Here is a 15,320-nt window from a genome sequence, read left to right on the forward strand (position 1 = left end):
CAATAGTAACCTTAACTCCTCAGTTATTGACCCATGGCGCTTGAGGTACTACCTCTCTTAGCTGACATATTTAAATGTTATTAGAGTATTAGAATCCTCACCAGAGGAGGAAGGACCAGCTTGACAGGTGTTGGAGACATGTATCGTCTAGCTTTTCTTATTGCAAACTTCTCTGTGGGGATAGATTTCCCAGCAAATCGTTGTTTCAGGCTTTCAACTAGTCTGTAAATGAATCAGAATGACACCATGGGATTTTATTTTAACATGAAATGAGAACAAAAACAAGAAACAACAGAACAACATTTATGTAAGAACTTTAATGCCTCACAAAATACTTCACAGTGCTTCCAACAGGATCTGCAGGACATTAAAGGATACCAAAGAGAAGGAGAATGTATGCAGGAATCTGTGACAATATCAGGAGAGTGAGACTATTTGGAAAACATTTGAGAGCCAATTGATACATCATGAGCTCAATGGTCTCCCTATGTCCATTACTTTAGGTTCTGAGCAATCTGGTGTTACTGTAAGGAATAATATTCAGATTAAGCAATATGGTATATAATTAAAGTTTAGCTTTAGGTCTGCAGTATCTGCAAGAAATTGGTAAAGCTGCATAGGAATAGCGCCCAGCTTCAATGCCATCAGCCATCAGGGTTTTAATGGGTTGCTCACATGCTCCAGCAATTCTCTGACACATTAGTTTCTTTTAATTATTTTGCGTATAACCTACTTGAACCCCTCCAATCTGGCTTTCGCCCTCTCCATAGCACAGAAACTGCTCTCCTCAAAGTCCTCAACGACCTCCTCACCTCTGCTGACACTGGTTCCCTCAACATCCTCATCCTCCTCGACCTGAGCGCAGCCTTCGATACAGTGAACCATAACATCCTGCTCACCAGACTCAAAGACCTTGGCATTGAAGGTTCTGCACTCAGCTGGCTCCGTTCCTACCTTTCCAACAGATCCCACTTCATCTCTCTCCATAACCACACCTCTGCTACAGCCACAGTCACTCAAGGCGTTCCCCAAGGCTCCGTACTCGGCCCCCTCCTCTTCATCATCTACATCCTCCCCCTTGGTCAGATACTCCGCCACTTCAACCTGGACTTCCATTGTTACGCCGATGACACCCAGATCTACCTAGGCACCAAATCCCCCCACAACCCCCCCCCTCTCCCATATCAACTCCTGTTTGTCAGCTATAAAAACCTGGATGCAACATAACTTCCTCAAACTCAACAGCGATAAGACAGAATTCCTCCTCATAGGCTCCAAATCCACACTCAGCAAAATCAATAACCCCACTCTCACCATCGACGGCACCACTGTCTCCCCATGTCCCCAGGCCCGCAACCTTGGCGTGATCTTTGATTCCACCCTCTCCCTTGAGCCTCACATCCGCCATGTCATTAAAACCTCCTTCTTTCACCTCCGCAACATCGCCAAACTCAGACCCTCTCTCACACCTCCCGCTGCTGAAAGACTCATCCATGCCTTCATCTCCTCCCGACTGGACTACTGCAACTTACTTCTCCTTGGCATCAGCTCCACCTACATCAACTGACTCCAACTGGTCCAGAACGCAGCCGCCCGACTCATCACCCACACCAAATCCTGGCATCACATCACTCCAGTCCTCAAACAACTTCACTGGCTTCCCATCTCCCACCGGATCACCTACAAAATCCTGGTCCTCACCTACAAAGCCCTCCACCATCTGGCCCCCCCATATCTCACTGACCTCCTCTCCCCCTACCAACCCTCACGGTCCCTCAGATCCACATCAGCCGGTCTCCTCTCCATCCACAAGTCCAACCTCCGCAGTTTTGGGGACAGAGCCTTCTCCAGGGCAGCTCCCAGGCTCTGGAACTCCCTCCCCCAACTGATCCGCAATTCCGTGTCCCTCACCATCTTCCAGTCCCGCCTCAAGACCCATCTCTTCACCTCTGCCTATCCTTAGCCCCACGTTCCCCTCCCTTTTCATCTGTGCTTGAATTGCCTCATATTGTGTTTTGAATTGAATTCTGTCTTTAATTTGTGTACTAGTCATGTCTCTACTATTTATTTCATTCCCTTACATGTTTTTCCTCTACTTGCTAAATTTTTGTACGGTGTCCTTGAGACTCTTGAAAGGCGCCCGTAAATAAAATTTATTATTATTATTATTAATTAGTATGAATTACTGCATAAAGTCCATGCCGAGCAAGTTGGCATTTGGCCAACAGCCCTCTTATTTTAATTTTTTAAAATATATATTATTATTAGAAGCAAGCACATATCATAATAAAAACATTTCATGTATACAGCCCTCTTAAACCCTGCTTATCCATATATCTGTATAAATATCTTTTGAAAGTTGTAATTGTATCTGCTTCTATAACTTTCTATATCTTTCTCTGACAGCTCATTTCATACTACATGAGTCACTCGGGTCTATTGAATTTAATTGAATTGATTACTTGTCACATGTGACAAGTCACAATGAAATTCTTTGCTTGCATACCCATGGTACGCAATAGTCGCCACATAAAGGGTGCTGACAAAGTTACAAAGTATCCACGCCAGGTCCATCTTTGTTCTCCCCTCCCCATGCCGGGGCCTCCTTTGTTCTCCCCCCGTCCTCTCACGGCGGTCTCCCCATGCCGGGTTTTCCTTTGTTCCCTCACAAGAGCAATACATGAAGATCTAACATCAAGTAGCCCTTGCTTTCCCCCTCTCTCCCCCTTCCCAGTTCACCCACCAGTCTTACTATCTCCGACTCCATTTTATCTCTGTACCGCCCACTCCCCTGACATCAGTCTGAACAATGGTCTTGACCCGAAACATCACCCATTCCTTCTCTCCGGGGATGCTGCCTGTCTCACTGAGTTACTCCAGCATTTTGTGAATACATGAAGTTTATTGGGCATTTATGCTTATGTCATTTACACACTCAAGCCTCCCATCAGCCCCAGCCAATCACACAGTTGTATATCCTAATTGGAAAGTTGATGCTTGGTTCAGAGTTAAAGAACACCAGCCATGCTGAATCTGCTGGAGTCTCTGTCATCTATTGTCTTTGATGTGAGTTTTCCTTGCTGTTCTTCCTTGGCTTTGTTTGGTGCTGGGCAAGATATCTCCCACACAAAAGCATGCGCCTGACCTGATGAACCACTGTTCAATAATAACAGAAAATGCTGAAAACAATCAACAGGTCAGGCAGCATCTGTGGAAAGATAAAGGGAGTTAAGAAAGGGAGTTGTTGATCCTTTGTCACACCATGACCTCTATGATATCTGACAATGGATCTTCAACCTAAAACTTTACTATAATTACTCTTTCCATGTCTGACCTGGTGAGAGATTCTGATGTTCTGTTTTTATTTCAGATCTCCAGCATCTGCAGTTCTTGTATTTTCATCAAACATTTATTTAACATACGTCTAACAGCATGGAAAGTCATCTAACCCAATTTATTTTATTTCAGAATGAACCGTTACTGACCTGAATAGTTCTTCCACATTCTCGCTGGTCTGCTTAACTTCTTTCTCAGGCAGCATGCTGAGAATTGCAGCCTTCTGAAATGTGTAGATTGCCTGCAGCAACATAGAGCAGAGAGTCAATGCTGTATAGCACGAAAACAGGCCCTTTAGCCTACCTTGTCCATGCTGAGTAAGTTGGCGTTTGACTGATAGCCCTCTTAAACCCTTCCTATTCATATATCTGTGCAAATGTTTTTTGAAAGTCGGAATTGTATCTGCTTCTATAACTTTCTATATCTTTCTCTGACAGCTCATTTCATACTACATGAGTCACTCGGGTCTATTGAATTTAATTGAATTGATTACTTGTCACATGTGACAAGTCACAATGAAATTCTTTCCTATACCTTCCGCTGACAGCTCATTCCAGATACAAGTACCCTCTGAATGAAAAGGCTATCCGGAGGTCTCTCTTAAATTACTCCCCTCTCACCTTGGGCCTTTTCCCTCTAGTTTTAGAATCCTCTACTCTGGGAGAAATACACTGAGGCTGGAAAAGGTGCAGATAATATTTACGATGATGTTGCCAGGACTCAATGGCCTAAGCTTTAGGGAGAGGTTAAACAGGTTGGAACTTTATTCCTTGGAGTGCAGGAAGATGAGGGGTGATCTTATAGAGGTGTATAAGATCATAATGGGAATAAATAGGGTAAATGCGCATGGTCTTTACTTAGAAAAGGGAAATCAAAAAACAGAGGACATATGTTTTGATATGTCTACTTGTAAAATAAACTAGCACATAATATACAGAGAACGATGGCTGCACACACATGCGTGTTGGAATAAAAAATAGGAATGATTTATTTCCAAGTCAAAGGTAACTGACTGATTTACTGAGCATGTGCGAGAATGAGCACAGCTCATATGCATAAATGACATGGATATTGTCACATCCTTTACTTTTTGACATTTTGGGATTACATTTCCAACAATCCCAAAATAAAATAAACTTAAACACTTTTCATAATATTACACTGTAGTAATATGGATTAATTTAACAGAATAAAACAACTGTTCTGTCTTATTTCACAATTTCAATCATAGTCACACTTGTGACATTTCAATAACATAAACTAATGCTCACATGCTTTCTTCTCATACGCATGTAGGTACATCACAGCAAAACACATTACTTTGTGACATAATCGCTGCACCTTTCCGGCGGTCTGACAGCTCTTCCTGCCCTAGTCTTTGTGATAGTGTTTCTTTCAGAAGTGTCTTTCTTTTCAGTATGTACCTTCTGTGCATCACTTCTAGTTTCTTCTCGTGTCACTTTGTTGTTGTTTAGATTTCTCTGTGTTATGAGTTTCACGAGTTGCATCTTTTTCTGGTGATGCCTGTTGTGTTGTTTTTTTCTGTGTCCTCAGAGGTTGCAAAGGTGTCCCAGTCTTTTCCACGTCTGGTGGTTTCTCTGGAGTTATGTGTGGGGGTAGTTCTCCGATCCACTCGATTACATCGGATTAGAAGCCCTGACTCTGTCTCGACCGTATGATCTCTCATCCAGTCATCTCTGAACTGTTGTTCTCTGCCATCTGGTATCTCCTAATTTATAGGGTTTGAGTCTTACGACATCACCTTCTTCCAGGATTGGCAGATCCTTGGTATGTCGGTTGTAGATTTTTGACTGTTTTCCTTGCAAATCCTTCATCTTTTTCCTCTCTTCTGTGAGTATCTCAGCACCACGTGGTCTAAGGAGATTAGATGTCGTTGGAAGTGTCATCCTTGTCCTCCTTCCATGTAGTCTTTGTGCAGGACTACTGTTCACTCCTTGCGCAGGGGTGTTGCGTAATTCCATTATAGTCAAGTAAACATCTGTCTTGGAGTGGTTAGTTTTCTTCAGCACTCGCTTAGCTGCCTTGACTACTGATTCCACCTTACCGTTAGCTTGGCTATGTCTTGGAGAAATTGTGTAGTGGTCAAATTCCCAATTCCTGGCAAATTTGGCGAACTCCTCTGATAAGAACTGTGGCCCGTTGTCGCTTACCACAGTGCTGGGAATTCCGTATCTTGCAAAGTAGCTCTTGAGTTTCACAATGATTGCCCTGTTGCTCAGGTGCTACACGGTGCTAGGCCCCAAAGACAACGAGACCCCACAGGGAAAAGGTCGGGTCACCCGTACAGGGAATAGAGTAAAAGATCCCCATCCCCTCCCCCGCACATATACACAGCTAAAAATATAAAAACCACAACAAAGTATACATTCAACGGGACAAAATTAAAAAAAGACAGACGGACTGCAGAGGCCGCTGCAACGTCGGTCGCACCGCCTCCTTACTCCAACGTGCTTTTGCCCTTCACTCTATGCATGCATACATGCCCTGAACTCTTGTCATCACACTTTTAAAAGCATCCCACTTTCCGAACATTCCTTTGCCTGCAAACAACTTATTCCTATCAATTTGAGCAGGTTCCTGTGTAATACCATCTGAGTTGGTCACGTCCCCAATTCAGAATTTTAGTTGGTCAGTCCTCCAATTCAGATAATGGCACTGCCATTATCCCTAACTACTGTATCTTAAAGCTAATACAACAGTGATCACTAGTCCCAAAAGATTCACCACCAACACTCCTATCGCCTGCCCTTCCCAATTTCCAAAGAGTAGATCAACCGTTGCCCTCTCCCATGTATATATAGCTGGAAAGATATAAAGGAGAAATGAATATATTACATACAAGTCAGTTGGAAGCTTGAGCAGAGAAAAAAATCTTTCCAGATTTTACCCATCAGCTACCTCATTTAGTGAAGTACATTCTAGATATTTCCTTTCACATCTGTACCCTGCCTTTGTTGTACATACACACACACCAGTTCTCTCCGAATACTAAGCTGCTCTTTTGGCATTTCACTTACTGATGCCATTTACCATGGTCAGTCCCGGTGTCTCTTTCAGCCCAATTGCAAGTGTGGACTTTGTTTTTGTATTTTTCTGATAATTGTTTTTCTCAAGGTACATGGATATCATTATTATTAAAGCTTTATTTCAGACACAGGTCCATATAACACATCAAACAGTATAAGGAGATACAAAAATACATTAAAAATTGCATATTAGCCTATAAGATATACAAGCTATTGCACCAATGCCGTCTTAGCCTAGAAGTGAATCTATAGCAGCTTTTCAGAGGGCTGACTAGGGCTTCAATTATGTGGTTCTCTGACTTGTCCAGGCGACACATAAAACTAAACATCAGCTGTCTTAAGAGTGCCTCACAGGTTGGCACTCTAGTGGACACAAACAATTGACTGGCACTATGCCACCTAGGGACACGAAGTAGCAACCTCATTGCATCATTGTATGCTACCTTGAGCTTTGGCATACTCTTTTTCTTATAATTAGACCACAATTGAGCAGTATATAACGGTGTGATGTAGGTTCTGAACAGGGAACACTTCACAGAGTCAGAGCACATAGAAAACTTCCTTATAAGCATGTTAGCTTGAAGATAAATTTTACAGCGCTGTCGGTAGAGGTCTTTGTCATCCGTCCAGTCATCGGATATGACATGACCTAGGTATTTCATTTCCTCACACACAGCAAGAGGATTGTCTGACAAATAAAAGGTCGGAAAAGTTGATTTCCTGTCCTCAGCGCTTCTAACTATCATTGTGCGGCTTTTCTTAGCGTTATACTTTATGTCATAATCAAGGCCATATTGAGAGCACACCTTCAGCATCTGCTGCAGCCCAGCACTCTATGGACAGAGCAGGACCAGGTCGTCTGCATACATAAGATGATTAACAATAGTGTTGCCCACAAGACAGCCAGTTTTTAACCTATTTAACTGATTTGACAATTCATCCATATAAACATTAAATAAAATAGGAGACAAAATTCCTCCTTGCCGCACTCCGTTACTAACACAGAATGGAGCAGAATGGAGCAGATACAAGGTTTAGATAGGATATGAGGTTAGGATAGGAAAGGTTTAGAAGGATACGAGCCAACCATGGGAAGGTGGGATGGGGCATCTTGATCGGCATGGGCAAGTTAGGCCGAAGGGTTTGTTTCCATGCTCTATGATTCTAAGTGCTTGTTTTTGTGTTGTACTGTTTTATGCCCGATGTTAAAACAAACTCTAAACATCAAAATGACCACTTTGGAAACTTCGAAACCAAATGGTTGAAATTCACATCCAGAAAGAGCTTTGCATTTAGAGTAATTATGGCAACTACAAACTACTAGCAAACAGGCTTCACCTAAACTACCCTAAATTCCATGCATTTCAAATTTGCATTAATGTGTCTGCATTTATCCAGGCTTCAAGTCAATCCTTCATTCACAACCAATTTGATAAATATGTTATTTGTCAACTTTTGCAAAGGTGCAATAACTTTTTTGCAAAGATTTCATACTTCAGGCCTCGACTATCATGCTACCCTCCAGCCTGAATTTTGGATTTCAAAATGAACCTTGCTTCAATAATTCCATTGTAACACAGTATTTCATTATTTTAGTACACTGCTTAACAGCAATGACAGATGAGGTGAGAAGATAAGAATTATTTGCAAATGTTAAACAGCTAAATGAAACAGGTTCAGCTAGGCAAGTATAATGTGTAAATCTTTTGTTCAATTGTGCATAGTTTTACCTACTTGTGACCATCGGCTTTCTTTGCACAGAAGGTCTGCATACCGATATGCCTCCAGCCATTGCTGCTGAAATGAGTTACTCCACATCAGCTCCCAGTAACACAGGTGGTGAATCTGCCTCCACTCTGCCTGAGCTGCTATACATTCCTCAAACTTCACCTGAGCCTGCATTTCCAATGACAAACAGTACAAATTAAAATCAAGCAATTGTATCCAACAGCATTGATTCAAACAGGGACAAATGGGCTCAATTCCAAATAAAATGTTCTTAGACTAGAGACGGAAATTAGCTACTGATTGGCTACAATCTCGCATATTTACATGCAAATGTTCATTAATATGCACTGTCCCTATAAACAAATTATTATTATTATTAGTCAAGGCAACATTTGGCGATATTCAAGAGCCTTGACAAAATTAAAAACACCAAACTCAGGAGGTAGATTTCTAACTGGTTGGAATCAACCTAATGGAAAGGAAAATAGACTTTCGTTGTTAGTTTCCTAACCTGCAGGTTCTTTAGATCAATTATCTGTGCATCTTTAAAGTGATTTATTAATTACTATGCCTCCAGCACAATGTCAGAAAGAAGGTTTTTAGTTCATTTGCACCTCTGAGGCAACTTAGTAGTTTCTGCCTGCATGCACAAGACCTAAACAACATTCAACCTTGAGCTGATAAATAGAAAGGAACATTTTACCTACATAAATGCTGGTTAATGAGCAAAAAACAAAAATCTCATCTTTTTGGCATTCAATAGCATTATCACCTCAGAATCCAACATTGTCAATTTACTTCACAAATTAAATTTATTTTAAGATGAATTTATAGTGAAGAAACATGTACTCCTTGTTTAGAATTCAAGTTTCAAAATGAATGAAACCTATATCTCATCTAAAACAGTCAGCAGTCTGAGTATACTGTCTATTACAAACTAACAAAGGTTTAATGGAGCATGCAATTTAAAGTAACTCACCATTTCAAAGTTACCCTTGAGTATGCTTATTCTGGCGCCATAAAACATTATAATGGAACCCTAGAGAAAGAGCAAGGAGTTTGATATTAGAGATACAGAATGGGAACAGGGCCTTCAACCCACTGATTTCTTGCCAACTACTGTTCACCCATTCACATTAGTTCTATATTATCCCACTTTCTCATCCATCTCCTATACACCCAGGGCAATTTTACAGAAGCCAATTAGCCTACAAATCTGTAGGTCTTTGGGATGTGGGAGAAAACTGGACCACTCAGAGGAAACCCATGCGGTCACAGGGAAAACATGCAAACTCTGCACAGATAACATCCAAGGTCAGGATTTATCCCGGGTCTCAGATGCTGTGAGGCAGCAGCTCTGCCAGCTGCACTCAAGTTCAAGTTTTTTCCCCCGTTTCCCCCCCCCCCCCACCAAGTTCAAGTGAGTTTATTGTCATGTGTCCCTGTATAGGACAATGAAATTCTTGCTTTGCTTCAGCACACAGAACATAGTAGGTATTTACTACAAAACAGATAAGTGTGTCCATATACCATGATATAAATATATACACACATGAATAAATAAACTGATAAAGTGCAAATAACAGAAAATGGGTTATTAATAATCAGAGTTTTGTCTGAGCCAGGTTTAATAGCCTGATGGCTGTGGGGAAGTAGCTATTCCTGAACCTGGTTGTTGCAGTCTTCAGGCTCCTGTACCTTCTACCTCAAGGTAGCAGGGAGACGAGTGTGTGGCCAGGATGGTGTGGGTCTTTGATGATACTGCCAGCCTTTTCGAGGCAGCGACTGTGATAAATCCCCTCGATGGAAGGAAGGTCAGAGCCGATGATGGACTGGGCAGTGTTTATTACTTTTTGTAGTCTTTTCCTCTCCAGGGCGCTCAAATTGCCGAACCAAGCCACGATGCAACCGGTCAGCATGCTCTCTACTGTGCACCTGTAGAAGTTAGAGAGAGTCTTCTTGACAAACCGACTCTCCGTAATCTTCTCAGGAAGTAGAGGCGCTGATGAGCTTTCTTGATAATTGCATTAGTGTTCTCGGACCAGGAAAGATCTTCAGAGATGTGCACGCCCAGGAATTTGAAGCTCTTGACCCTTTCAACCATCGACCCGTTGATATAAATGAGGCTGTGGGTCCTCCTCCTACTCCTTCCAAAGTCCACAATCAGTTCCTTGGTTTTGCTGGTGTTGAGGGCCAGATTATTGCGCTGGCACCATATGGACAGTTGCTCGATCTCTCTTCTATACTCTGACTCATCCCCATCAGTGATACGCCCCACAACAGTGGTGTCGTCAGCGAACTTGATGATGGAGTTCGCACTGTGACTGGCTACGCAGTCATGAGTATAGAGTGAGTACAGCAGGGGGCTGAGCACGCAGATCACTGTGCCGAATTCTCTGTTCTATCAAAGTAAGCCAGATGCTACATTGCATGATCAACACAATTTAAAAAGGAAAATTATTTCATTTCTGCAGATACTGCTGCGATGTTTACATCCACTTACTAGCACAGATAGAGCTTGCTTTAACATCCAAAAAAGTGTAGATCTGAAAAGCAGTATTCTGTGATATTTGGAGACACAAGACTGCAAGTGCTGCAGATCTAAAAGTCCAAATTGACTACTTTGCAGAGAAGCACTGGAGTACAGAACAATATTTATCCTTCAAATAACACATGGCAGAGACGATCAGTTCGATATCTCCGTGCAGCTCTCCTGTGGATGTTTTCTGCAGTAGTTGATTGAGTGTAAGGGTCAATTACATGCTCTTCAAGTCTCTTGAATGGAAATCAGCTCATAACCTTCTGACACAAAGGAGTGCTATTGAGCTAAGAGTAACACAATGAATTACCTTCAATGGAGTACTGCCTCTCTTGCAATATGAAGGGAGCCCACTATTATAGATCAAAATGGTGTGGGATAATTTCAAAACTTTACCTTTCATGCATTGGATGTTGTTCTCTATTATTATGTCTAATTTTCCTTTGAGATTCTCAGCAAGCCATTCCTTCTGTCTCGGCTTGCTTCTGGAAGTATATTATAACTATCTGATGTGATTTGATGCACTTTCCTTATTGAAGCTTTACCAAAGATTTAGCCGGGTTTCCAGTGGAATCACTACCACATAAACGACACACAGAGTCATGTGTAGGAGGGTACTGCAGATGCTGGTTTAAAATCGAAAATAGACACTAAATGCTGAAGTAACTCAGCAGGACAGGATGCATCTCTGGATAGAAGGAATGGGGGAAACAGGCCTTTTGGCCTAACTTGCCCTTACCGACCACTTACTCTACACTAATCCCACCTGCCTGTATTTGACCCATATCCCTCTAAACCTATCTTATGTACATGTCCACATATTGTTTAAACATTGTGATAGTACCTACCTCAACCACCTCCTCTGGCAGCCCCTTCCATAAACCTACCAGCCTTTGTGTGAAATAAGTGTCCCTCAGGTTCCTATTAAATCTTTCCCCTTCACCTTAACCCTGTGTCTTGATTCCCCTACTCTGGGTAAAAGGCTTTGTGCATTACCCAGTCTATTCCTCTCATGATCTTATACAAATCTTTAAGATCACCACTCATCCTCCTGCACTCCAAGGAAAAAACTCCTAGCCCGCTCAACCTCTCCTTATAGCTCAGGCCCTCAAGTCCTAAAAACATTATCGTAAATCCTCTCTGCACTCTTTGAAGCTTAACATCTTTCCTATAACAGGGTGACCAAAACTGAACACAATACTCCAAATGTGGCCTCACCAATGTCTTGTACAACTGCAACATAACCTCTCAACTTCTATATACTATACTCTAGCTAATGTGTTGAAAGCCTTCTTGACCACCCTATCTACCTGCGACACCACTTTCAAGGAACTATGTACCTGCACAGCTAGATCCCTCTGTTCTGCAACACTCCCCAGAGCCCTTCCATTCACTGTGTTGGTTCTGCCCTGGTTAAACTTCCCAAATACAACATCTCGCACTTATCTATATTAAACTCAATTGTTGACAATTATTTCTAACAAACAAGAAAAGATAGACATCAGGGAGGGAGCTGAAGCACTCTGAAGATGTCTTTGAGAAAGGCATGATACAATCCAAGACCTAATTTGTTTAGATGATGAAGGAGATAGTGGAAAGAATGAGTTGCCCGCCTCCAGTCCTATATCATGAATCTATAGTATCCTTCTTATCATTGCTGAAGTAATTACTGGCATCTTACTCTCGCCTGTTCTGGTCTTAACTAGAGCTGCCAGTCCACCAAGGCAAACGAATAACTAGGGAGAGAACGGAACCCCTTAAAGGGAAGCTGGGGGAAAATCGCCGGGCCCTTTAGAGATATTTGTATCAGAGAAGGTGGTGCAAGGTTGGAAGATGACTATAATTGTGCCTCTATTCAAGCAAGTCTGGAAGGAAAAGCCTGGAACTACAGAGCCTAACATCAGTGGTGGGTAAATTATTGAAGGGGATTCTGAAAGGCAGGATCATATGCATTTGAAAAGGCAAGGGCTAGTTAGGGATAGTCAGCACATCTTTGTGCATGACAAATGATGTCTCACAAATTTGATTGTGTTTTTGAAGAGATGACCAAGAAGATTGATGAGGGTACTGTGTCAGACATTGTCTACACACTGTCTGCTTTAGCAAGGCCTTTAAAAAAGTAGCGCATTGTATGCTTGTCTGGAAGGTTATATCACATAGGATACAAATTGGATGCAAAATTGGCTTGAAGATGGGAGAAAGAAGGTGGTGTTCGGCCCACCATTTCGACTCCAACCAGTGGGCACCCATCATTTTAATCACATCTTCCAGCACTTTGCCAACAGATTTCTATGGCCTGGTAATTTGAATGCGCACCTGGACATTTTGTAAATGCTGTCAGCGACACTGGTCCCACCACTCTCTCCATCAGAGTATTGCAGGACCACATCACTCTAGTACAATCAAGTCTTTCCTATGGTGCATTAACCAGAACTACACACTGTACTCCAGCATGAGCAACGTTTTATTAAGTTGCAGCATAACCTCCCTGCTCTTGTGTGAGCCAATAAGATAATGCCCAACTAATGAGGGTTAGTTGCTGCCTTCCTAACCACATTATTGCCTACACTGCCACCTTCAAGGATGTTTGCACTTGAACACCTTCTGTTCCTCAATACTTTTATGACCCCCATCATTCATGGTGTATGTCCTAGCCTCATTAGTACTCTGAAATTGCATTTCCTCACCTTTATTAATGTTAAATTCCATCTGTCATTTCTCAGCCCATTACATCAACACATCAATATCTTCCTGCAGCCCAAGACTACTCTCCACACTATCAACAACAGTACTCAGCTTCATGCAACAACATTTGTTTTAGAAATACATTGCTTTGCAAACAATTTACTTGCTATAGCATGCTGCATTAATCCAGAGCGGCCGGGGGGGACGGGGCCAGGAGGCAGATGGGCCTCGATTAGTGGGCATGTGGGCATTTTGATGTCAGCAGCTGGCAAGCAGCGATTATGTTTTTTAAAGTGAGTTATGTGAAGAATTTAATTCAAAATCTGGGGAAATAATTGACCAAATTTAGGGAGGAGTGGATTTCTGAAATCATAAGTTAAATCCCTACCGAAATATGTAAAAATCTCCGCGTTTTGCGTCTGGTTTTCGAGGAGATACGTTTCAAAGGCAAAATGACACGCACACACACAGTTTAAAAAGTATATAGACAAAGATTATCGACAATGCCTTCAGTAGATGGTCTGCACCACCCTTAGAGTGCAACTATGACTGGATAATAATTACCAAAGAAACTTGTATCGCAAGAATGAAAAATATTTTGATGATTTTTAAAAGATAATTTAAAAATGTGGTGCACGAATAATGATATTTTAAAAATATTTTTGTGAAGTCTTACTTAGATGGTAGTGGACACATCTTGATCCCACTAGTCAACAGTGGGATCTGGGTCTTTGCACCAAAAGACCTAATTCAAATCAGCAAATTATAATTTGTAAACATTGATGTTTACTTACATTGGGATACTTCTTGAGGTAGGGTTCAAGTAGTGATTCGGCTTCTTGGAGGTTGCCTTCACCTCCACCTGTTAAGAAGTTTCATAGTTCAGGGAAGTTATTTTGCTTCATAAAAAGATACAACTGAATAGACAAGACATCAAATTAATATATTACTTCCACTAAAATGCTCACTCAAAAGGAACAAAAATATTCCTACATAAAATATCTTTCACGACATCTAGATGAGCAATTAAAACTATGTACAGTCACTGTTGTAAAGTCAGATATGTTCAACATAGAAACAGGCCACCTCATCCATGCCAACTAAGATGATTTCCCATGGTAATCCCATTTGCCTGAATTAGGTCATATCCCACTACTTTCCTATCCAATTACCTGTCCAAATGCCTTATAAACATTGAGATAATATCTGCCTCCACTATCTCCTCTGACAGCTTGTTCCAGTTATTCACCACCTCTGTGTGAAAGATTTACCCCTCAGATCTGCTTTAAATGTCTGCCCTCTCAGTACAAAGGAGGAGGACTGACTGAACTTTGTTGCCTTCTACCACAGTGAAGAATGCTGTTGTGGATGTTTGTGTTAAATTCTGTTGTGTATTGTGTGTTCTTTTTTCAACTGTATCGCTGCTGGCAAATTCATTTCACTGTACCTTAGTTGGTGCATGTGATGAATGAATTTGACTGACTTTGATAAGACTTTGCTCTCTAGTTCTAACATGTCCTAGCCTAGGAAAAGACTGTGACCAGTCGTCTTATCTATGCCCCTCATAAGTATGTTCACCTCTATAAAGTCACCACAGCATCCAACATTCCAGTGAGAATAAACACATCTGTACTCTCTCCATTGTCACCACATTCTTCTTGTAGTGCAGTGATCAGAACTACACATCATACTCCAAGAGTAGTGTTTGTACAGCTGCAGCATTATGTCCCAACTCTTATACACAATGCCTTGAACTATGAAGGCAAGCATACCAAATGTGTTTTTCATTGCTTTATTGATCTGTGACTCCACTTCCTGTGCAACGTGTCGCTAAGGTCCCTATCCTTTAGTAAAACAGTGCTGGAGTAATCTGTGGGTCAGGCAGCATCTCTGGAGGACATGCATAGATGACGTTTCAGCTCAGGATCCTTCTTCAGACTCAACATGGATAGGCGGCGTATCGAGTTGGGACCCTTGCTGACTGC

General features: G+C 41.8%; 1 protein-coding gene across 7 annotated transcripts in view; it reads right to left on the minus strand.

Annotated features, from left to right (window-relative positions):
• ttc39b (tetratricopeptide repeat domain 39B) overlaps positions 1-15,320 on the minus strand; it is a 150,188-nt gene that overhangs the window by 12,848 nt on the left and 122,020 nt on the right. For all 7 annotated transcript variants that reach the window (XM_033017944.1, XM_033017943.1, XM_033017949.1 and 4 more), the window contains 5 exons: positions 14,130-14,197; positions 9,091-9,150; positions 8,118-8,279; positions 3,486-3,577; positions 102-222 (listed from right to left, as the gene is read on the minus strand). In XM_033017944.1, coding sequence (XP_032873835.1) covers positions 102-222; positions 3,486-3,577; positions 8,118-8,279; positions 9,091-9,150; positions 14,130-14,197 — 503 coding nt within the window. The remainder of the gene's footprint in view (positions 1-101; positions 223-3,485; positions 3,578-8,117; positions 8,280-9,090; positions 9,151-14,129; positions 14,198-15,320) is intronic.

Source organism: Amblyraja radiata, chromosome 3 (genome assembly GCF_010909765.2).
Source record: "Amblyraja radiata isolate CabotCenter1 chromosome 3, sAmbRad1.1.pri, whole genome shotgun sequence".
Taxonomy (NCBI): domain Eukaryota; kingdom Metazoa; phylum Chordata; class Chondrichthyes; order Rajiformes; family Rajidae; genus Amblyraja; species Amblyraja radiata.